Consider the following 23,578-nt stretch of genomic DNA (forward strand, 5'->3'; position numbering starts at 1 on the left):
TGCTCCATAAGGTAATACCGTGTGGTTGCTAAACCGGCCTGCCTGTAGTCCAAACTTCTCACGCACTGGAAACATATGACCAAAGTAGGTGACACAAAATATTACTGTTGTGCAAGTGACATCCAATATAAAGCAAGAATGGGAAAAGAAATACAAGAAATGGTCAGTTCACAAATGACTTTTGTCAAAAGAAGAAGTGATGCAACACGATGGGAAATGCTCATCTCCATGATTGGACTTGTTTTTAAAATGTGCATATATTAAACAAACCACAGTAATTCAGATTAAAAATTTTATATGATTACCGACCCTTTCTCCGACTTTTGCTACACTACACGTCACATGTCTAATTTTTCTGAGTAGTGTATGAAGAAATGAAAGACTTTTGCACATTACTGTAGAAGTGACTCCAAATGTTAAGCAGTCTTCCAGCTTCTCCACAGCAGCCATCGTGGACATTTTTCACAATGTTATGATGCTTATTGCTTACAAATGAAACCAAGAAAAACTAATAAAAATAATAGTAATTATTATAAGACTTTGTGTGAATAGCCTTACAATAAGCTATCTTAAAGCAAACACTCACTAAAAGAGAAGAGTGCATTTATTTCTATGGAGAATCCTAAACTTGCTTGGCAACTTAATTTGGAAACAAATGCATCATTTTCCTGTAGTTTGCATATCTTTGCGTACTAGACAGTGGTAGGCCTTAGCTATTTATAACATCACAAACTAGACGCCTATATCAAAATTACAGAGAACCTAGGCAGAGAACTAAAACTGATCCTGAAGTGATCTAGTCTGCCAAACAATATAAAATTTACTAATTTAAATAAATGCCATTAATAAGACTACTATAATAAGTGTTTTTTGTTTTTTGTTTTTAAAGAAAAAGGTATGAACACAGTTTAAACGTACAGGGTGTCAAAAGAAAACTGAGGACTGCAGTAGAAACTGACAAGAGTCCAGCCTGTATGTCATAACTGCCAACACGGATAAGCCGATAATACTGCACTATGGTCATCAGTCAAGTCAAAGAATAAAGTTTCAGGAGGAGAGATGACTCCACTCAGGAAGGAACATGACACGTCACCCAGTGGATCCAAATTTGATCTGAGATAAGTATCACCTCACCAAGAAGAGATTGATGTTCAAAGGTTCAGGCTGAGCCATTGACGAATACAAACCACACAACCTCTGGTCTGCAATTATTATTTAAAAACAAACAGACTTCTATTTAAAGACATTGTTTCCTTTATCTACATCCCGAAATAGCCGCTTCCAACAACAATGCTAAAAAGGCTTTGGAAATGCATGGGAGCAAGACACTCATATCTATGAACAGTTCCTACCACAGAACACACAAGTATGATTAGACAGGAGAAAAATAGAATTTTAAAGCTGAAAACCCAAAGACACACAATATGGCAATCTGACACAGCAGTAGATGGCTCATTTATATTTGAATGCTTAATTAACAAAAAGCAACAATGGACGGAGAAATGCCAAATGGGAAGTCAGAATGAGTGGGACTTACTTCTGAACTGGAGTGGCTTTATTCTGTTTCCAGACCAGGTACACCGAATCAGCTAATTACTTAAGCTGAGCTTTACAATGGTGCATTCAGGAATACCTAGGAAGACTGAGATATTAGCCACAGGCAGGGGCTTTCACAGATTCTGATACATCCTTCAAGTTCTTTTTGTTGTTGTTGCAACTGTTGTATAGTATCTCCTCTAACAATACCACATTAAAAAAAAGACTGCAGCAACGTTTCTACTTTCTGACACTCGAGGTGGCAGGTATCCACTGGGTGTAAGGTGAACTGAAGTCAACCATCTTATCATAAAAAGAAGAAAAAAAAAAAAAAAGAGTGTGATGTAGTGAAGTCCAGTATCATGGAACCATTGTGGTGCAAAACAATCGCTAATGAACAGTCATATGAATAAAGTTGTTCATAAATTTGTCTGTAAATCTATAGAACTGTAATTTGTCCTTAAAGTTTTGCAATGTCATCTAAGTAGCACTGAGTTGCAATGTGGACTATATGACACAAAGTGGTTTCAATATTTTCATGGCAGGTTTCTTGCACAACGAGCACATAACAGATCATATGTACTCTTTGCTTCTGTAAAAAATAATAAATGAAACAAACAGACTCTTGACATCCATTTATAAGTAACTGAGCATGAATGAAAGGCTTGTGTGAGTTATAACAAGGACAGGTTTGTAGCTGCTTTTATCAGAGAGAATGTGCATGCACATGTCTGCTTTTTGCATAAATGGCATTCAACAGGCGTTTCTCTTCTGGGCAAACCAGTTATAGGTACAGATTCCAAAGAAGCGTGGGACACTAGTGTCAGCAGAGATAAAGGCTGTGAACGGGCCCCAGCCACCAAAAGTAACAGAGTGAATGTTTAGCTTTAATGTCTGCAAAATGTAGTGTAGAAACTAGGATTTGATCTAGCACTCAATACAGGCCATTTACATTTTATTTAAACTTGTTTAGCTCAAAGGAACTCCTGCCATTAAGGGAGAGCCATCAGCTGATACTTTGCACAGTTATTTAAACAGGTTCTCTTCAAGTCAAGCACAGACTTAGTCAAAGGTTTAATTAAAGTTTCCTCTCAAACCTTAAAGTAAACAGTGCAAGCCTCTAATTCTGCACCAGTGAAGCAGCTCTGAACTCTTGTTCTGTCTCTTTGTGGCTAGTAGGGCATGCAAGCACTTAACTTTTTAATCTAACAAATTTTGCTCCCCTTTTACGCAGTGTTAAAGCAAACTGCGAAAACTGGGCCTATCTTTGTATCTCAGGGTCAGAGTTCTCAGAATTCTACAGTGTGCAGCGTCGTTAAAGATTAACTTCTGCGTCAGCTGACTTCTCAGAAACACTGCTTATTTTAAAATCAAGGGGCGGGCTGTTGCTATGAGGAAGTAGAGCAACTTAACCAATACCATCTTTGCCAGGTCCTCAGGCTCATGTTTCAAAATTGCAAAAGAAACACTTGAGCAACTGAAATGGGTTGGACTTGAAACCAAAACTTTTCTGAAGTTTACTTTTGAATATCTCTGATGGGAGTTAAGGCAGACTGCCTTATCAGAGGCACTATAAAACAAAAACCTAATGAGCTGCAGACCAAAATCACTAGTTTTAAATGTCAAAGGGGGGTATATTGACTGATATCCAGAAGAGTTCTGCAGTCTGAGTAAAGACAGATTAGACCCAACCATTTTATCTCTCTGCGTGGGTAGTTTCTGTGATGGTATGTGCAGACAAAGGTTTCTAAACCACTCCTCAAACTATCCCACGAAAGGAATTCAAGCTGATGTGTTGGAGTGAGCTTTTTCAGTTTACAGCTTCACTATTGTATCTGAACGTAACTAATGCAGCTGGAAAATTAAAAAGTTTAAGAAAAAACAGAAAAAGGTATATTGTGAGACTGTCACAGAATTCATCTTACAGCTTCCCTTTGCTGCAACTGACCACCTATCCCAGTGTATAAACCACAATGACTTTGAAATTTGCAAGCACAACACCCATTTCAGCAACTGTTTCATTTTCAGTTCAATACAAAATCTTTGTTTCTACATTTGTCTAAATTACTGGCATTTTCAGAATTGGTTTGCCAATATGTAGTGACAGTGTGCTTCCCTCTTTTTGTGCACACCACTTTTGCTCTTTTATATCGGATCTTCCACTTCTTACCGCTGGAAAACAGCTTTAGTCCTTCAGAAGGAGAAACACACACACACACACACACACTTCCTAGTTACCAGTCTCAAGGTTGTTTAAAGATTGTGTGCTTCACACTGCAGAGCTTTTTCTGCATACCCAGTCCATTCGGGTATTGCGCAAACTTCTCTATGAAATTACCTCAGCCTTAATTCCCTATTGTCTACCAGTCTGTTCTTCACTGTTAACTACAGGGGTAACCTGGGTGGTAGATAACATTAGCCACAGGAGAAGACTAGGGTAGGCCTGCTGTGGATCATCACCATGGCGAGACACTCTCCATTTCTTCCTGAGACCTGAGTGAGTGTTTGTTCTGTAACCCGAGACAACAGGAGGATCTGAACAAACATGGGTGAAGCCACGCATCAGGATTGCTTTCAACAAAACAGCAGCAGAACACCGTAGAAGTCAAGTGTACTTTAGAAACCTCCTGGATGGCAAAGACTTTAAAGATGTGTGCAGTTAAAAGACAAACTGGAATAAACTGCATCAACGCATGAAAATATACCCAGACATTAAAAATGCAAAGACCCAATCAAATGTGCCATATGTGATAAGTCACTAGTCTCTAGGTAGCTAAAAACACAGGAAGTAGACAATGTTATGTAATTTCAGGATGTTATGAACTCCTTTAGCCTAGTTTCACAATCTGCTTGTTGAATTCAGTTATTGTGCACCAGCTCTTTGCAGATAATTTGCTACAGATGCACCTAGAAGTGCGGATGCAGCTGAGCACTTAGTGTGAGGAAGGTGCTGCTGCAGCCTAAAACTTCTAGGAAATGGCAGCCATTGTGCTGCATTTGGGTTGTGGTGTGACTGTATAAAGGCTAACAAATGTGTAGGTGTCAACTTTACTGCACAGGCCTAAATAAGCAGCATTAGAACTAACGAGCATAGATTTAACCAACTTCCTGCTTTTGCAAATTTCCTTTAAGCAAAGAGTGTGAAAAGGCCAAACTATGTAAATTAAATATCTTTAATTGATCTGTACAGGGTTGTAGCTTACAGCTGGATCATAGACTGCTTTCTGTTCAAGCACATAGCCTCAGCCTCCCCCCACCCCCCCCAACTGTTCTTAGTCCTTGTTCAGCTTTTCAACAGATTCAAAATTTCCAGAATCCTTTTACAGTCAAAAGTCCATGTTGTTGGTCTTGTCTCCTAGTACAGTTCCAGCATTTTCATAATCAGGAAGTACTGCCACTCATGAAAATCCACCTCCTCCAGCACTCTTGACTTCAGATATCCTCAAAAGATTGTAGAAGATCTGAATGGATTTTGGAAACTGGAATCATGCAGGTTTCGCTTCCTAGTTTTGATCTGGGTCATTCTTACAAACCACTGCCACCAAAGCATTATACAACAAAATATAGTGAGTAAACAATCATTTAAAAAAAGACTAGCAAAAAAGGAAAAAAAATGTCTTTTTCCTTTTTATTATGACATCTTTTAGCAAAAATAGACTTCTGAATTAAATAATGTATTTCTGAAACATTTTTTCCTTTTGTCCATTCCACCTCCCGAAAGCGGTTTGAAAAGGTGTCCAATGGGAAAGGAAAAAAAAAGAAAAAAGAAAAGAAAAAAAAAAAAAAAAAAGGTTGCTGCTCAGTGTCCATCAAATTCACCTGATCAACAGGGCCAGTGTTGCCCCAATACCAGCAAATCCAGCAAAGGCCATGAGCGTGTGCCTGACTATCGACTCAGGGTCTGCTACTCGAAAGAACTCCACAAAGCCATCCTGGAAAGGTGAAAGAAAGATGGGGTAAGAAAGAGGCAGATTATGTTCACTGGGCACAAAATACTTTCTGGGACAATAAAAGGAAGTTATGCAGTTATTTTTCCCCAATCATGTCACTACTCACCCATGCATTGTTTTTTACAATCCAGTCTCGCTGTTCAGACAGCAGGTATGCAGAAATCTCTTGGCTCACTAGCGCCACGTAGTTGTCCCTGCCCTTTTCCTTCAGGTGCTGAGAGACCACTGCCCCGAAGGCCATAAAGCTGACAATACGACCCCAGTTGGTCGTGTGGTCTCCAAAGAGGCTCTTCGCTACAGCACCGACAAATGACATATCCTCGTCTCTTTCATCCAATGACAATTTATTAATCATTCCTGCGAAAAGAAAATTAGACTAGATCAGAAAATTGAAGTCACTTATTTTAAGTCGAAGTTAAGTGAAATGTGTAAATTCAATTTTAGTATATTAGCAGTTTGGTCTCGGTTTAAAAATTGCAAGCTTGTGGTGACTTGAAGCAGTTAAAAGGCAGCCTGTGAGTGAAGCAGACAAACGCTCTGAAAGGTCTTTGTGCAAAATCCGCACAGACTGGTTTCAACTTACCGTTGTAAGCGTATCTGTGCTTTTCTAATACGTCCGCAACAACTCTTTTCATCGTCTTTAGTGCTTTGGTTTCTTTTCGTTGAGGCTGAGAAAGTCCAGTAAAGTCACCCAAAAAACTGTGAATAAGGAGTTTCGTTTCTCTCTCCAGCTGCTCGTCGGATTCACTGTCCGAATGAAACTCCGGGGTGCTCGGCAACGAACCGTCTTCCTCCCGGTCCCGGATAGCTTTTGTTTTATACCCGTTTGTTGACGTTACCTCGAGGTTGTCCGGCCGTTTGGGGGTACCATTGGACACAATCCCGTTGCTAGAGTCTTTAGAGGAGCCTGTGGCGTTCTGCGGAGAGGAATTTCCCGATCCGTAGTGCATTGGTCCCTCCAAGACTCCATTTTGAGGAATAAGATATTCCATTAAGGTGCACTGGTTCCTTTTCAACATCATATAGTTGGCCATCTTGTTAACTTCAAACGAACACCAAACTGTTACACGAAAAATACTTCGAGAAGAAAATCGGCGTTAGGCTATATTTGACAAAAAGCTAGCTTCTTGCCTAACGATTCATCTCTGGCATTTTCTCTCGAGCGGAAGTAACGCACTGAAAACGGTTGAGTCCGCCTTTTATAGTCCGCACTGACTCACTGACGCACGACTGACTGACGTAGGCGTAGAAAAATTTCCAGTTTAAACCGTGTTAGGCATTGTCATAAACACTCCCAAAATTAATTCTAAAAATTTATAATAACAATACAACTGAAAACACGCACAGAGGTTATAATTAAAAATCTGTTGTTATGTCCTCATTATTAATTATTTTCCTACGCTTGGCAACATAACAACAAAAATAATAATAATGATAAAGCAAAGTAAAATATTTTAAACTCAAAGCAAAACATAATTTAATTTAACTAATAATAATAGAGTAGTTTAAGACTTTATGGTTAAAATATGATGTTAAAATTATAGAGTATTGGATTATCTTCCGACAGATGTGTTGCACTGTAGAGGGACATTCACCTAGGTAGGAAGTGACACCATTACACTCCTTTGATATCACTCCAACACTAATCTTCCAATAAAGGAGTATAGGAAACCATCATCTTAAATCTCCGAGCTCCATAACGTGCCATTGATTTACAACAACCCTATCCTCACATAAGCAGAAGTGCATTTGATCTATGACAGAATGCCAATGTTGACACATTTCCTTAAGTTAAAGAACTGTCTTTGCTTTGCCAATGTCAAAATATATCCTAATTAGTAGCTTTCATCACCTTTCATGTTATATGCTGGTATAACAGAAATACCTAGAATTTTCCATCCTGGCTCGTCTCTCACACCTGCATGATTATGCCTCCCCCTAGTGGTAAATGAAAGCTTGCGCCTCCTATGCGTTTGTGTGTCTGAGAATGCTTCTTCCTTCTTCTGTTTTTTTTAAACCCAGAACATTCCGGGTTTTGCGCCTCATCCCGAGATTTCTTCTGTTGACCATGCAAGAAATCTTAGGATTTAATCAGCAGCTAATTCATCTGTTTAACGTGTAACAAGGATGAACAACTGAACTCATAAAACAAAACCCCACAAAAGCACCTTATTAATGTAAAAGTTTATTTCAAATACTGACAAAAATCCTCTCACCTACTTCCACACAACTTAAACATTCCAAGTACCCTTGTACTTCTGAAGTCTTAAAATCATTCCTGTATTCTCCAGTCATCCTGTTTATCATGTAAACCCTTTTTTTTCTTGGAAGCAAGGGTGCATCTGATTTCCCTGCAGTCTTGGGCCAGGATGAAATATACTAATTATGCATTAAGAGAACACAAGAAAAAAAATATTACTTGCAAAACAAGAAAACAGATAAGGTAAAAGCAGCACAAAAGTACTTCAGAGCACACAGCCTGTTAATTATTTTATACATTCTGGCACATATTTATCATAGCTGAACAAGAGACACCTGTGTGTTGGGTATGAAACATACCCAGCTATTTCCTCTTGTTGCACTGCTCCTTGCAAAGCCAAACATCAAGTAGCATTCAAGAACATCTCTCCACTGTTGTTTCATAACATCACAGCATATTAACCTTTTCTTTATTTAACCTGGGCTTACTTCTTGAAGCAGAAAGAATGTAGGCTTTTTAAACAGAACATAATAGTCTGTTCTTATCAAAGTGACAAAGCAGTTCAGAATTTTAAGATCTGGCTAGACCACACATTTGTTCCAAACCAACGATGCATTTATACATACATTTTTTGGAATCTGCACTTAAGTTGAAGTTTAACATAGTTAACATGTAACCAGTTTTTGCCACAGGAGCTTTATGACTCTTGAAGTGAGATGCTTAAAGAGTCAGACTGGCAAAATCAAGAGGACAGATGTTCTTTACAGGGTATGCTCTCTTAGATTTGTCATTGACTGAATCAGCAGCATTTACACATATTTCCATTTGATACAGATTCACATAGCCTCTGCGATACAATAAGATACAGCAGAAGTAGTGTTAAACAGAAAGGAGAGAGGAACCATTGAATCAGAAATAGCTTGGGCTATGAAAGAGTGGAACGCAAGTGGGAAACAACAAAAATAATTTCCTGTTTAAGTCTATTTACAACAGCTGGAACAGAGAAAAGCAGTGCATTCATACACCACCACAACAACAAGCATATATGCACAAGTCAGTCCTCTTTCACCCACTGCAACTTTGACACATTTTAAAGTCTCATTGAAAAATAAGTGAGGTCGAGAACGTGATGGTGCATGCACCCTGTTACCTAGCCTACGTGGTGGAGTGTGCGTTTGTGAAGGTTCCCTGAAGCAGTAATTTACACTGATTCTCAGTGAGTGCCGGCATCCAGTTCAGATTCTTGACTGTGCGAAGGGCGCACATTCAAAGTCTAGAGATTTAGCGATCATTCCATTGACCTGTTTCAGAAGCTGAATCACGATAACAGGTGGGATTACCCCCTCACCATAACAGGTGGGATTACCCCCTCACCATGTGTTATAAAATCTCTCTCTGCTTCGCAAGTGTTGGCGCTCCTGCAGATATGCCCTGTTCCACTTTAAGCCCGTGATGATGCGTTATAGAGCTGCACTTATCAGGTTGCCTGTCGTTTACCCTCTAACACCCCTGAGATCAAACATCCATATGAGTAGTGTGAGTTTTGGAGAGAATAAACTTCTACGACGTGCTGGTAGTAATGTAGGGCAATACTCCAGCTGAGATTTTAGTGAAGTAGTTGAACTTTTTTTAAACTAAGGTTAGTGTTTCATTATGTGAACTGCAGTGAAAGGAGGTCAGCTGTTAAGGGAACCACTATGACATACTGTTCATTCTTAAGTATTAAAACATTCTCTTACCGTACATGAAATTAGAAATCACTGTCAGAATTAGGTTTTTTTTCATAGTCAACCCTTAAATACTAAAAAAATTTACTTTACATATGGCCTTGAAAGACACAAGTATGACTGCAACGACTCTGGGTACTTTTTGTCATCTCAATGAGACTTTTGTGGCTGGATACAAAACCTTTAGAAGTGTTTGCATCAGTGCTTCAAAAATAGCCAGAAAGATATGTGGAAGCCTTACATCTCTAGCCAGATCAGTGTGGGCTCAAAGCTGCCTCATCACATTGCAATGTAAGCAGGATGATTGGATAGTAACAGTCACATTGAAAAGACAAGTGTATCCACAGCCTCTGGGCTTGCAATGTGGAATTCGGCTCAGTTGTTAAAGCAAAGAATATCCAAGCCAGAAATCCTAGGGTGTAATCCCAACTGAGTTGATTTAGCACTACCATTTCTCTCAGGCATGCTAGCCGGTTCAGTCCTTAAAGCGCTAAGCTTATCACGAGTTACGTGCTTGTTTGAGTATTATTTACAGAAGCATATACACTATGCAGGGTGCTTCCCCCCCAACAAATCTTTTAGGCTCGTAGTTAGCACATATCTTGATGCATCTCAACAGCAACCACACAAAGGCTGAGCTCATAGGCTGGCAGGGTTCCCAGCCTTTAAAAATAATACCAGGATATACTCAACTGGCTCCCACCCTGGGCAGCAAACAGGAGCGTGTGTACATGGATTGTCAGAATAGCATAAAGCAAAGCAAGTAAAGAAGTGTGACTGTGGACATTTCAGGACTTTAGGTGGTTGTTTTGATCACTTACTAAGCAGCTGCTCCACTCCTGTTACAAAAGCATGTTAATTTTCTTTTTTTTTGTTACATATTACAAACATGCAGCCATGTTTTTTTTTTAAATGAGAGAAACAGGAGCAAAAGGTGTAGGAAATAAAAGCAACAGAAGCACACAGACAGAGAAAAAAGTGTTTCAAATCCCTGCCTGGATGAGCTGCAGCAGTTGTCGTCAGATTATATTTGACTGAAGTGACTGAAGGGGTGAGATGCAAGGAAACTTCCACTCATTTCCCAATAGGGTGTTAGTGAATGCCAAGTATCCCTTAAGCTGCCCCTCACAGATTTGGTAAGCAAGCAATTATTCACATATATCTTCCAAACCCTCCCGCTGAAGCTAGCTACCAGCATAGAAAGGGAAGATGAAGCTCAAAGAACGCATTGTGATCATGGTTCCTAACTCCCGTACACACATTATTTTGGTGTCATTCAGGATGCAAAAATGAAAAAAAAAAAAAATACTATACAGAATACAAAGTGCATTAACTCATCCCATCCAACCCCTGCCTGATGACACACACACCTACTGTAATGCATCTTGGAACACTGAAAACCAAGATATAAGGGAGGCGGTAGCGCAGAGTGCACAGAAGGGGCAGAGCTGTGCGTTGTGGGAAGGCAGAGAAGGCTGTGACCTTGTGGGCCGCCTAAACCTCCGTCCCTCCCATCCCGCCCCACCCACATATAAGCAAATGGAGTTTTAACTTATACAACTCTGCCCGATATGTTAAAGCCAGTGGTGCCTGGGGATGTAAAAGGAAGAGAGGGGAGTGGATGGACATATTGGGGACACAGGTGAAGTGGAGGAGGGATGCTTGCTGGGAATCCCGGGGGGAAGGGGGGGAGGGTGCTTCTTGAATGACGAAGGCTAGCCAGCTAGCTTGCTGGTCACCAAGGAGGACTTCCTCTGGGGTAGATCTTGTGGCGTGGGAATGTGGTCACCAGTTACCAGATTCTTGTCAGGCCCTGCCACAGGAAGCTGTTTGTTCTTCATCTTGGCCTTGGCCATGTTGTAGTCACCTGAATCAAAGTACTTTTGCTGCGTGAAAAGAGAGAGCAGAGGTGCTACAAAGTTTAGCGACATGCTAAATACAGAGAACAGTGCTTACATATTTGTACAAAGGGTTATTGCTGATTGCACTAGTGCTATAGAAAACTTTCCAAATGTATTCCTGTGTAACAGATGGAGGAAAATTCATACTCATCTTTAGCAGCCTGAGTTTATCTACCATATTTTTTTTAATGCTGAACACCACAATCATACCCATAAACCAGAACAGCTTTAAAAACAGGTTTTGTGTGTGCCTAATAAAATTTGAAACAATGCTAACTGAATGTAGCTTTAAGACCCAGCCTCATCATCTTCTACCTCCTTCCAAATTGCCCTTTATAAAATGAGGATACAGTCACCATATAAGCTGTAATCATTATAAAGCATGCTTTGCATTTCCTTCTATAATATTGTTCCTTACTATAAATTTAACAGTGTTCAGTTTAACAGCTAAAGAGAACTAGAACCAGCACAATAACAAATATGTCAATAGTGCTCACACATCAGAGAAGATACCACAGGGGTAATGCTATTCTCTTTAATCAAATCATATGCTTATGTTTCAACATTTAAAAAATTTAAGTATGAGATTACCTACCTCCTCAGTCTCTGATAGTGTTTATTATCTTATGATAAAACGCTTTTCCCTCTGAATGTCTTGGCTACTCCTACTCCTACCCAGTGATTTAGCATGTTTCCCAGAATGACTTTCAACAACCTCTAGAGGTGGAAGCATATAGAGCATGTGTAGGTGGAGAGAGACATACAATTTTAAATCCGGGAAAAGTGAGATTGGAGTTAAAGTTTCCTTTGGGTGCTCTGTTCTGCAGTTCAAAATACAAATTAAAGTTACTCTGTCACACAAGCTGTACTGCACGTGCCATCAATCTAGCAGCTTTGTATTCCAGTCTATTGAGGATGGAGAAATTATTTTTCTCTTCGTTTCAATTAATTTACCCTTGTAGCACTGATGAATCAACAACTCAATGGTGGTTCTAGGTAGAGCCTTGATTCTTTGGTTTCTAAGGTGAGCATAAACTTTATCAGTTAGGTTTTTAAATCGCTGATATCTTTATTAAAAATTAAAGATATGTTCACTGCAATTACATTCAAATTGTTCGTTGTTCAATAATAGTAACAGCAGCTTGACCATACCAAAACAACAGCTATCCTTTTTCAATTTTACGTGGGGTGCAGGTGTTTAATGACTTGTTTTCTGAGAAGCTCTCATTAACGCACAGCCCTGTTTTTCCACTGCTGCTGCGGCTGCTGCTGTCTCTGATCGCATCATAGGCAAACTATAGTAACTCACTCCTTTTTGTAGTCTCTTCATCAGGAAGTCTGACCCACCGGGTCTCTGGCCCAGACCAGGATATTTGGCCTTCAGCTTCGCCTCTTCTGCTTTAACTGGGTTTGCATTTTTCTCTTGAGAGTCCTGTAGAGACAAAAAAAAAAAGGTTTAACCCTCTTGTTTTGCAGAAAAATAGGGATCCTTTAAAATGTTGGTGGATGCAGCTTCAGAAAAGTTCACAACTAGAACAGCTGGTCATGTGATAGCCACTCACTTCTGGCCACCCTGCAATTCTACAACTTTTTCCACAAAGACTACAAGTTTACTGTGGAGCGCAGGACCAGTACATTAAAAACACCTAAAAGTACTGCTGTGAAAGGGATTCAAAAGCATGACAGTGACTAGCGGAAACTTTATATACTCCATTATAGCATGAGTCACAGCATGACTGTCCTCCTCTTACAGTCTCTCATAACACCATAATGCCTGAGAGGAAACTTGGTACGACCAGGGACCTTAAGAACGAATGCTGAATGATTTTAGAAGCTTATGATAGTAACAAACAACTAAAGCTCTATTGGAAAGTTGTGTTGCTAAAGATCTTGTGACCAAAATATTGTTTATGCATATATTAAAAATAAAACTAGAATGTATAAAGCTGAAATCTCAAAATTACTATAAAACTAAACGCTGTAACAGAGTCCATTATTTATAGTAACTGAATTCTGCAACTTTCCATTTTTTAAACAAGACACAAAATCTATGCTATTAATTGCTAAATCCTATTGTGATCTTGTGCTCAACTGTGTTTCTGGTAATAGTAACTACTATGTTATGTAGTCATACATTTAGAGAAAATCTGAAAATTTGGGTCAAGAAATAACAACATGACCGGGCTGTCCAAACAATGCTAGGCTTAGATTGCTGAAGCCTACAGTGGGAATTCTGAAACAATGGAAGGGCTTGTGCTGATGCCTCTGCCGAATACTAGTAAAACTAGTCAGACATTGCCATTCAAGTACCCGACAGGTAGATACTGAAGCTACTAATCTGGGGCACCACCCTGTGCACACAGCAGGAGTCAAGCGTTTGACTCCATGTTAAAACTATTTCAGAAAACAGGCTAGTGCAAGACTATAATGGACAAACTCCAAAGGGCATTTAGACATTCCTTATAAACACACCTCAAGTGAGCTGCACAGCATAGACCTACTTCCACTATAGAGACAAGATAGGGCACTCAGCCTATAAAGCTTGCTGGGGCAGGGATAAAATGTGACCCAGGACACAGAAGCCGATGAACAGATTCCCTTGGGGGGGTGGGGGTGGAGGAGGTGTTGCACAGAGTGTGCTGATTCACTTGGGTCCATGAAGAGAAATTTATGAGGTACTATATTTGGTTTTGATGCAGGGAAACTGCAGATTCCAACACAGTCTTTGTGTACACAGTGGAACTGGGGAATATTTAGTTACAGTATAACTAAATATTCCCCTGAGGAAGGACTGTCTTTTTTTGTTCACTTAAAGCAACAGACAGGGTTAAAAGTCCTGTTTATAAGGTTTGCTTAAACTACTGGAAAAGCTTAAATGCACAGGCTGTGTCGCCATACGAAGAGACGAAATATTAAAATAATATTTCCTTTTGTGGCATCAGCTTAATTCACACAGAATCTCAGTAACAAAAACTCATGATTCAAATTGAGTTATGACAATATCAACAGTCATAAAGCAACATCTGTCACTGCAATACAAACAATTTCTATTCCCTTCAACTTTATGATTAGTAGGGCATGAACAGTAATGCACGGTTATAAACAGAAATCAACAAGTTTGCCAAGCAAAGTCTGAATTTTTAACTTCCTACCTTGTAAAGGCTGGCAACGTTTAGTTTCCACTTTTCATTATTTTTCTCGTATTGAGTAACGCAATTTAGATATGTGAATAATAAAAACAAAGTTAAAAGTACTTAAAATGACAAAACTAGACTTTACATTATAACCTTTGCTTTATAGTGTTAGGACTGAACATCTTTCTTGTAAAGATAATAGATACTGACATTAATGTTAGCATCCACCACGGGTGTTTATCTTGTTATTTCTGCCCCACTGTTGGTACAGTGTAAATAAACTTAACGAGTGTCAACACTAATCTAACACATACTGACATAAGAATGTTTGGCAAACCCTCGATCCTAATAATGGACTACATGGCATCGCTGCTGTGCTTATGGCATAGTATGGAAATGCGGAAGCACTGCAGCTGGTTGTCACAGTCAGTGCAAGACCACCAGGAATCCAGAAACTGCTAGCCATTCAGGAAAGACATTTTTCTATTCGACTTTAGCGCAGTTATCTTTACTTACTCGGTGTGCACTGAGTGAAATTACCCAGTCATACCTTTATCTGGAGACCGCAGGCCACACATTTAGTGTGTAAACCCCCCCTCGGGTACAGACCAATGAGGCCTGAGCTGCTGTGGACTCGCCAGCCAATGACACCAAGCAAGGGACAAAACAAAGTGACACACAAGCAAGGTGCTTCTATGCTATGGCAGCTACAACTAAACCACTTCCATTATACAGAGCAGCTCATATCGGCTGTACGCCTCTTCCAGGTCTTCCCCGGTGCATTGGTGCAGCGCTAAGCTTACTGCAAACACTTATGCTAACTGATGCTAGCCACTGCTTAGTTAGCATGCTCTGAGGTTAGCTAACAACATCAAGATAGCAGGCAGAAACCCACCTGTTTTTCGTCCTCGTAGTCCACCTGAGTATCCGAGTCCAGGTTTTCTGACGACATTTTGTGAGTGTGGAGGACACGCAGGTGTCTCGTCGGTTGCTGGACCAACTCAAAGAGATGATTATTCAAGGTACCGTTTTGTGTACCTGTACTGGATCTAATCCTGCTTTTCTGAACACGACTGCTCTCCAACAAAAATGGCGTAACGACATATGACATCACCGTTAGGGCCGGCGTTTCCCTTGTAACTAACAAATACAGTAACCAATAGAAGTGGTGTAATAGCCCACACGAAGCCAATAAGATTAAGTTGAATGTGTCCCGGCTGTGATTGACAACCGGTTGGCCAATGAAATTACAAAGTGAAGACGGAGGCGATGCGGGGGCCGCGCTGCATCAACACAAATCACCACAAAAAACATATTTGGGGTAAAACGTTAGTTTTCAGTTAACGTTTGACATATCAAATCAAAATTATAACAATAAAAAAACAAAACAAAAAGCGGTAGACAAAAGGCTCTGAAGCCCTCTTTGTTTTTAGTTTTTATCTCCCTACTCTGTGATTGGCTCCCTGGTGGTGAACCTGTTGCTGCCATTGATTTCTACAGGTTGCTGCCCGTTAAACATTTAGCGGGAACCTTTATAATAGCTAACACCAAAAGGTTAGCTTTTATTTCCTAGTTCCCCAGAACGACTGTACCGTGTGTTTCTGGTTATTGTTCCCATGTAATTACAAGAGCATAATCTATAGAATAACTTCACGGTAGGTCAAAGTAGTGTGCTAGAGACAAGTTAAGTAGAGGGCTACATCAGCTAGAAACTAGAAGGTTAGCTAGCTAGTTGCGATTTACAGTAAGTACAGTTTTCTGAGTAGACTCCTATCTGTCCTCAAATTTTCTCTCTTTGCTTTGCTTTTTTTTTTTTTAATTTTGTTGTTATTTTTCACCAAAGGTATGGCGTGTGCACAGCAAGTGAGAACATCACAGGTAAAATACATTACTCATATGATTTCATTGTGATGTAATCCTGCAAACACTAAGTTGCTTAGCTAGCAGGCAGTTTCCTTTTTTTCTTTTTTTTTCCAACGGCAGTTTTTAGTTTTGTAAAAAGCAGTTATTGTATTAACAATGGATCACTATTAGTGCAAGAGCCAAGGCGTCAACATTATTGAAATAATGTGGAATCACCTTTAGTGGGAATGGAACAAAAGGAAGCCAACTTCCAAAGCAGAGCTTTGAATGTCCTTCAAGAAGTGATTCATTCATGTATGGTTTTACTGCAGTGGCAGTGTGTTTGGGATTATTGTTATGCTGAAAGATAAGATAAGATAACTCGTTATTGTCATTGCACAGTCATACATAGTACAGTAGTACAATGAAATTGGAAAACTGTCCTACGTCGGCACTACATATAACACAACACGATATGACACATCACAACGCAACACAAACACAACACAGTATATTAACTTAGTAATAAAAAAGAAGAAGAAGAAGTGTATGTGTATTGCACACTGTTATTATTGCAACTTGTTATAAATATAAATATTATTATTGTTTTTACCGTTGTTACCTCCCCCCCAAAAAAGTCCAGGGAGGTAGCCAATCAGGTCAGCTATTTGCATTGATTAGGGCTATTGCCCTCTTGTAAAAGCTGTCCTTGAGTCTGTGTGCTGTGGTGCAGCTGGAGAACCATACAACGATGCAATATGTCAGCACACTTTCAATGGAGCAGCAGTAGAAGACGGTCAGCAGCTCCTTCTTCAGGTCCATTTTTCTGAGGATTCTCAGAAAAATGAAGCTGTTGTCAATCAGATGCTTTCCAGCTGCTACTGCATGGTGGATCAAATCTAATGTTACTTTTTTTGCATTCATAATTACACTTTTGACAAGATATCCAGCATCACTGACCCCAATCCATAACAGAGCCTCCACTGTGTTTTACGGATGGCTGTAGACACTCAGTGCTGTACCTCTCTCCTGACCTCTGTACATATGAATGTTGATTTGCAATAAAATTTTCATATTTGGATTTAGGGCTGGGCGATATATCGAGTTTTTTAAAAATATCGATATATTTTTATACGAGATATAAGATGTGACCATATCCTTTATATCGATATATACGTTATAATTATAGTTGTGGAGCCACAAGTTTGCCTCTCTTTCGTCCACTTTTGTCTTTACGCAACGTTACTCCGCCTCGCCTCTCCTTCACTGAACACAACTCCCCCTCCTCCCTCATAGCTTCACCTGCAGGCAGCGACAAGATGAACACGGCAAATCTCTGTTAACAAGTTACTGCGCATTGCTCCGTGCGTGGGGCTGGACGGCATCAACATGCTAACGAGCTAACCACGCTAACGCCATGCAGCCCACTGGGCTGCACAGCCTAAAATCCTTTCATTTTCTCAAAAGTTGACAGCGCGCCTTATGTATGAATTCTGATTGTGCTTGATGACCGCGAACCAATTTTATGTGGAACACGGCGCTCAGCAATCTGTCAAAAAATGTTTAGTACGACTTTGGTAAGCTACGGGGCTGCACCGCTTGATGGACTGTCGGAGCGGCTACCGAGGAGCCTCGCGTAGTAATACGCACTGTGCTTCAACGTAATATTACCGTATTGTGTGTGTGTATAAGGACCATAAATGGCACCTGAAGCGGATTTCAAACTCCAGGCTGTCAGTCACGCAGTAGAAGTTGGGAACAGAGCAGCTGTGAAATCTGCCTATGTTATTATGCTCAACGTCTTTTAGTTTACATTTTGACTGCACAATTGTGAGCTTTTTGTTATGGACAAAAACAACATATTTTCTTTTATTTATGGAGCATTATTATTTAATAAATGCTCATAATTTATTTTTGAGTAGTTTTTTTCATGTACATCTATGCTTTATGTTAATAAAAGTGCCTGTGTGACATCTGGGACACAGCTTTGACTAAGAACTCTCTTTTTGTTCTTACTTTATGGCTTTAAAAAAATATCGAGATATATATCTTATATCGCCATCCAGCTAAAAAATATCGAGATATGAATTTTGGGTCATATCGCCCAGCCCTATTTGGATTGATTATTTCATTTGAACTGTTATCACTAATCTTCAGTCCAATTCTTTTGTAATGTGGCATACCTCAGCCTTTTCTTGCTATTTCAGTCCGTAAGAATGGCTTCTTAAAAGCCACTATTCTAGTGAGACTATTTCTGATGAGACTTAAGACTTTTAAAGGACATGGTACAGATACTGAAAGCCAATAAAACTGCTGTAGATAGTTTTTTAGTTTTTTAAGATTTTAGTGAAGACTGCTGACGAACTGACCGGAGTCTTCACTAAAATCTTCAACCTTTCCTTGTCATCAAACACCGTCCCGCCCTGCCTCAAAACCTCCACCATCATCCCCATCGCCAAGAAGACAGCTGTGGCCAGCCCAAATGACTACAGGCCTGTTGCACTTACGCCTGTAGTGATGAAGTGCTTTGAGAGACTGGTCTGTCAGCACATCAGGGCCGGTCTGCCTCCCACTCTGGACCCCCACCAATTTGCCTACAGGACAAATCGTATCCACCGAGGACGCTATCACCATAGCGCTCCACACTGCGCTGAGTCACCTGGAGCACCGAGGAAGCTATGTGAGAATGCTCTTTCTGGACTTCAGCTCAGCATTCAATCATATCATCCCGGAGATCCTGGTCCAGAAACTGTCTCACCTGGGACTCTCCACCCCCATCTGCCTCTGGATCAAGGACTTCCTGACAAATAGACCACAGTCTGTCAGACTCGGCCCCCACCGGTCCAGCACCATCACACTCAGCACCGGGTCTCCACAAGGATGTGTTTTGAGTCCCCTCCTGTTTACGCTCTACACATCCGACTGCTCCCCTACCCATCTCTCAAACACCATCATAAAGTTCGCGGATGACACCACAGTGGTTGGACTCATCTCAAGGGGGGATGAGTCGGACTACAGAGATGAGGTCAACAGACTGACTGAGTGGTGTTCAGTTAACAACCTCCAACTGAACACCACGAAAACTAAAGAACTTATCTTGGACTTCAGGAAGGGCAGAGCAGACCCGGCCCCACTTTACATTCACGGGAACTGTGTGGAGAGGGTACACTCCATGAGGTTTCTGGGCGTGCACATCTCTGATGACCTCTCCTGGACTGCAAATACCACGGCGGTGGTTAAAAAGGCCCAGCAGCATCTCCACTTTCTGAGAGTGCTCAGGAGGAACAACCTGGAGGAGAGGCTGCTGGTGACATTTTACAGAGCCACCATAGAGAGCATCCTAACGTACGGCATAACAACATGGTATGCAGGGTGCTCAGCTGCGGACAGGAAAGTACTGCAGAGGGTCATCAACACAGCCCAGAAGATCACTGGCTGCTCTCTGCCCAGCCTGGAGGTCACTGCAAACTCTCGGTACCTCAGCAGAGCTGGCAATATCATCAAGGACCACTCTCACCCCAGCAACCAACTGTTTGAACTATTACCGTCAGGCCGACGGTACAGGTCACATAAAACCAGGACAAACAGATTCAGGGATAGCTTCTTTCCCAGAGCTATCACCGTAGTAAATAAGCACAAAAACAATTGAACCTATTCCATACCGTCACTGTCATTATATTATGCTGCTATTCATACTGTCATTATATTATGCTGCTATTCATACTGTCATTATATTAATGCTGCTATCCTGTATATATTGTACATACTATTGTTTGAGTACTTACGATTGTTTTTTTGTAGTTTTTATATTTTACATTATATTTATTACTGAAACTTGTACCAAGGGAGTGGCACTCCAATTTTGTTGTACTCTGTACAATGACAATAAAGGCTATTCTATTCTATTCTATTCTATTCTATTCTATTCTATTCTATTTTTAAGGCTTGCCACCTTTGTCCATCACTTTTCCAGTTTTCTAAGATTTCATTGTAAGAACACACGGCACACTATGCTGAGATATGAGATATACTAACAGTAGAGTCACTTGGTTTGTGATAAAAGTATTGTTTGTCATGCATGTTTCATAAGTAATTATTTAAGTTGCATCATGGGTGAAATAACATCAGTGCTTTTTTTCCAAATATCAACAGACTTACACAGAAACAAATTGTGGCACTAATATTGAGGTCCACAAAGATTAGAAAAATTCTGTTTGTGTATGTATTAAATAAGGTGCTATAGCTGAAACGCAGCTGTTGGAGGGCAGGATTTCTAATAATTGTGTTACCTGTCATGACTAAGCAGTGCTGAGTCTGGTTAATTTGTTTCACTCATACAGAGCACTCAGCTGTTTCCTAATCAGATTGCCTCGGAGCAGCAGTCATTGGTTGTTATGAAGAAGCTTCTAGCCATTGCAGTATCTGGCATCACATACCTCAGGGGCATTTTCCCAGGGAAAGCCTACGGGAGAAAATATGTGGAAGGTTAGATTACATATGAACCTAATTTGACTGTACATCCTATTAGCTTTCAAGTTCACTTACCTGGAAAAAGTTCCATAGAACATTCACGCGTTCTATTTTTTCTTTTTAGATCAGCAAGTGATGATCCTCAGAGAGGAGCACAGCTGTCCTGGTGCCACTCAGATTCTTCAGTGGTAAATTACAGTAGCTTGACATTTGCTAGCAAGAGCTGTTTATTAGGGTGACTAAAGCCAAATAGACACCATCTTGTGGAGTCATATCAACTGCTCCATTTTGATGTACCAGTTTTGATTTTGTCTTCCAGTGTTATCCCTTTGACAAAATCTGTTCGTAGACAAACCCCTACAGAGGTACTTTATGATAGTTCTCGTTTTAGTAGGTGTCACCAGAACTATGTTTTACCATAGGTAGACAAACAGACCTAAAAGTTAAAAATAAGACCATCATATCTTTTGTGGTTGGTCAAAAATTGAACTTGATTGAACTTGGTGATGTTGAAATGATATTCTTGATCTGTTTTCATCAAGAAGATATTTACATGCAGTGAACAAATATAATCTAATTAGTGCAATAGACAATTATGCTTCATAAATAAAACGTTCTAGCTCTTAGGGTCATGGAAAATGAGATGCGAAGTATATTGTTATGTTACACTCAACAGTGTAACAGTGTAACAGTGTAAATAAGGGACAGGTTGTTGAAGAAATTAGTTTTTTTAAATTTCTTTTAAATTTACATTACAATTAAATTAATGCCAGTTTGTTCATCAAGAAATAATTTCAGTGGCTCCTTGTTCTTGTTTCATTTTTTGTGCTTAATTTTAATTATTATTTTTTCTATGGATCATAATTGTTTTTAATTTCCACCAGGATGCAAGGATGTTTTGATGCCATCGAAAAGAAATACGTAAGTCACATTTGACCTTTATCAGTCAGAAGATTTGTAATGTACACATACGTTAGGGGAGATTAAAAAAAATAAATTGTAATTTCCACTTTTTTTTGTATCAGAGCAACTAATGCAGTCAAAATGTTGTTTTTTCTTCCTCACCAGCTTCGGACAGTCATTATATCTGTGAGTATTTTGCTAATACTTGAATGTGTGTTCTTGAATAATGACTCTTTGTATTAAAACCAGTTAGGGTCAGCCTGGAAAAGCGAGTGTATCTAACACATGAGCAACTAAATGTCGGAAGAGCTGTAATGTTTTAGATAATTTAGTCTTATATTCTATGCGGTACTGATGTTTGTCCATTTGGCCTTATTTTTTAGATTTATACCGACCCAGAGAACCCACAGGTAAATATCAGGTTATCTTTTTGCAATATTCACTGTTTAACAATTTGAAGGCTGCTCCAGTCTACAGCCTGCATGCCTAAGTATCTATGGGCAAGATACTGAACCCAAGGTTGCTGTCCCATGTGTTCATTGGGGTATGAATGTGTGTGACCGTTCGATGGAAAGAAACTGGTTGTAGAAAAAAGTTCTTGTATTATTGGGTGAATGAGGCACTTTGAGTAGAGTAGAAAAGTGATATATAAGAAGTGGTCCATTTTCCGTTTACTGTCTCCATAGTGATTACCTATAACATCTGGCATGTCGTCTTTTTCAGAAAGTGACCGAGTTTTACCACTTTAGGATCCAGTACTCTGCAGCAGGGGCACACATGGATTTTGAAAGGTGGGGTGTGTTTATGCTTACAGATTACACTCACGTATGAGAAAGTAACTTGAGTTTCTGTTTTAATTGTTACCTAGTCAATCTTTGAATTTGCCTGTCTTTCTTCGGGCCAGAAGTTGCTTGAAAGTTGGAGAAAAGAAGTGAGGAGCTTAAAGAGTTTTATATATGAGTAAAACTTAAACCCAAGGTGATATGTCTGTTATTGTGTCAATAAATCGAAGCCTTGAAAGAATGATTACTATATCATTGTATCAGCACTGGGCTACAACTGAATTAAAGGGTGGAGCTCTTAACATCTCTCCAACTGCATCATCTTTGAAATGTGACTTCAGAGTGACTGGCTTATGTTAGACCACCCCAAGAAACTATATACACTTTACCTGCCAGTGTAATGATTGTCTGGCAGAGCAGCTGAAGTAGCGGGCCCTTTTATGCTCATTTTTCTTCTTGCTTGACTTTCTTGATCAGCAATAACAACATCAAAGTCTCATCAATGTCATGTGGAAACACCAGGAAAGCCATCATCCTGCTGGTGAGGAAGCTCTACACTGTGATGCAGTACCTGGGCCCTCTGCCAGAAAATGTCTACCTCAACATGAAGCTGGCTTACTATGACGATGGTAACACTCACATCAAAATTAATGATTTCTGCAGCATTAATTATATAGAACCCACATTTTTTAAGGCTTTGAACATTTTTATTATTATTTTTTTATTAATTCATTATACCAGTCACAATAAAGACTCTTAAATCCAGTGTTTTAAGTGGTGCTGCTTGATGTCTCATACGTGCCCCAGCTTTGATCTTTTTTGGCAGTTATTCAACAATGGTGATGTGCTTTTCTGTTTTTTGAAAAGTAGACAAAAAGAGATCAAGGTCTGGGTTTAGATGATTCATACGCAGGAAAAACAGCAAATTTTTCAGTGTGTTGTTACGATTTGCATATTTTCCTCAAATGGTGTCCAAGTGAATATTAACATATTAACAACAGTTCATTAACTTTTTTGTTTTTTTTACTGCCACTAAGTTTCTACACATACTCACACATTATATTAAATATATCTATTCAGCTAATGCAAGTATCTGATCACACAATAACAGTGAGAAACCCAGCCCATGCGCC

The 23,578-nt window shown here is 39.8% G+C and overlaps 3 protein-coding genes across 9 annotated transcripts in view; 1 reads left to right on the forward strand and 2 right to left on the reverse strand.

Moving 5' to 3' along the window:
• Nucleotides 1–880: 880 nt before the first annotated feature.
• On the reverse strand, nucleotides 881–6,672 carry mcl1b (MCL1 apoptosis regulator, BCL2 family member b). The gene is made up of 3 exons (XM_005929467.3): nucleotides 6,070–6,672; nucleotides 5,593–5,843; nucleotides 881–5,468 (listed from the first exon to the last, which is right to left on the reverse strand). The coding sequence occupies exons 1-3, from the start codon at nucleotides 6,518–6,520 to the stop codon at nucleotides 5,352–5,354; spliced, it is 819 nt and encodes a 272-aa protein (XP_005929529.1). The 5' UTR covers nucleotides 6,521–6,672; the 3' UTR covers nucleotides 881–5,351.
• A 983-nt stretch (nucleotides 6,673–7,655) lies between these two features.
• On the reverse strand, nucleotides 7,656–15,587 carry ensab (endosulfine alpha b). The gene is made up of 3 exons (XM_005929481.2): nucleotides 15,344–15,587; nucleotides 12,624–12,746; nucleotides 7,656–11,299 (listed from the first exon to the last, which is right to left on the reverse strand). Exons 1-3 carry the CDS (start codon nucleotides 15,557–15,559, stop codon nucleotides 11,129–11,131), a joined length of 510 nt encoding a protein of 169 aa, XP_005929543.1. The 5' UTR covers nucleotides 15,560–15,587; the 3' UTR covers nucleotides 7,656–11,128.
• A 12-nt stretch (nucleotides 15,588–15,599) lies between these two features.
• LOC102288786 (HORMA domain-containing protein 1) overlaps nucleotides 15,600–23,578 on the forward strand; it is a 48,211-nt gene continuing 40,232 nt past the window's right edge. For 2 of the 7 annotated variants that reach the window (XM_005929479.3, XM_005929478.3), the window contains exons 1-9: nucleotides 15,701–15,769; nucleotides 16,292–16,326; nucleotides 20,631–20,775; nucleotides 20,885–20,948; nucleotides 21,645–21,681; nucleotides 21,829–21,849; nucleotides 22,047–22,073; nucleotides 22,387–22,454; nucleotides 22,923–23,074. In XM_005929479.3, the coding sequence (XP_005929541.1) occupies nucleotides 15,718–15,769; nucleotides 16,292–16,326; nucleotides 20,631–20,775; nucleotides 20,885–20,948; nucleotides 21,645–21,681; nucleotides 21,829–21,849; nucleotides 22,047–22,073; nucleotides 22,387–22,454; nucleotides 22,923–23,074 (601 nt within the window). In that variant the 5' untranslated portion in view covers nucleotides 15,701–15,717. Of the gene's footprint in view, nucleotides 15,770–15,796; nucleotides 16,193–16,291; nucleotides 16,327–20,630; nucleotides 20,776–20,884; nucleotides 20,949–21,644; nucleotides 21,682–21,828; nucleotides 21,850–22,046; nucleotides 22,074–22,386; nucleotides 22,455–22,922; nucleotides 23,075–23,578 lie in introns of those variants that run through there. The other 5 variants (XM_005929469.3, XM_005929480.3, XM_005929474.3 and 2 more) reach the window with 5 other exon arrangements.

Source organism: Haplochromis burtoni, unplaced genomic scaffold, assembly GCF_018398535.1.
Source record: "Haplochromis burtoni strain Fernald_Lab_line unplaced genomic scaffold, NCSU_Asbu1 Contig_124, whole genome shotgun sequence".
In the NCBI taxonomy this organism is placed as follows: Eukaryota; Metazoa; Chordata; class Actinopteri; order Cichliformes; family Cichlidae; genus Haplochromis; species Haplochromis burtoni.

Excerpts from the sequence above, each read along its gene's own strand:
- mcl1b (XM_005929467.3), bottom strand. The coding sequence starts at position 6,520 with ATGGCCAACTATATGATGTTGAAAAGGAACCAGTGCACCTTAATGGAA. Across the intron at positions 5,844-6,069 it reads GCACAGATACGCTTACAACG|GAATGATTAATAAATTGTCA; the intron begins GTAAGTTGAAAC and ends TTCTTTTCGCAG. Across the intron at positions 5,469-5,592 it reads TTGTAAAAAACAATGCATGG|GATGGCTTTGTGGAGTTCTT; the intron begins GTGAGTAGTGAC and ends TCACCTTTCCAG.
- ensab (XM_005929481.2), bottom strand. The coding sequence starts at position 15,559 with ATGTCATATGTCGTTACGCCATTTTTGTTGGAGAGCAGTCGTGTTCAG. Across the intron at positions 12,747-15,343 it reads ACTACGAGGACGAAAAACAG|GACTCTCAAGAGAAAAATGC; the intron begins GTGGGTTTCTGC and ends TTGTCTCTACAG. Across the intron at positions 11,300-12,623 it reads TGAAGAGACTACAAAAAGGA|CAAAAGTACTTTGATTCAGG; the intron begins GTGAGTTACTAT and ends CTTTTCACGCAG.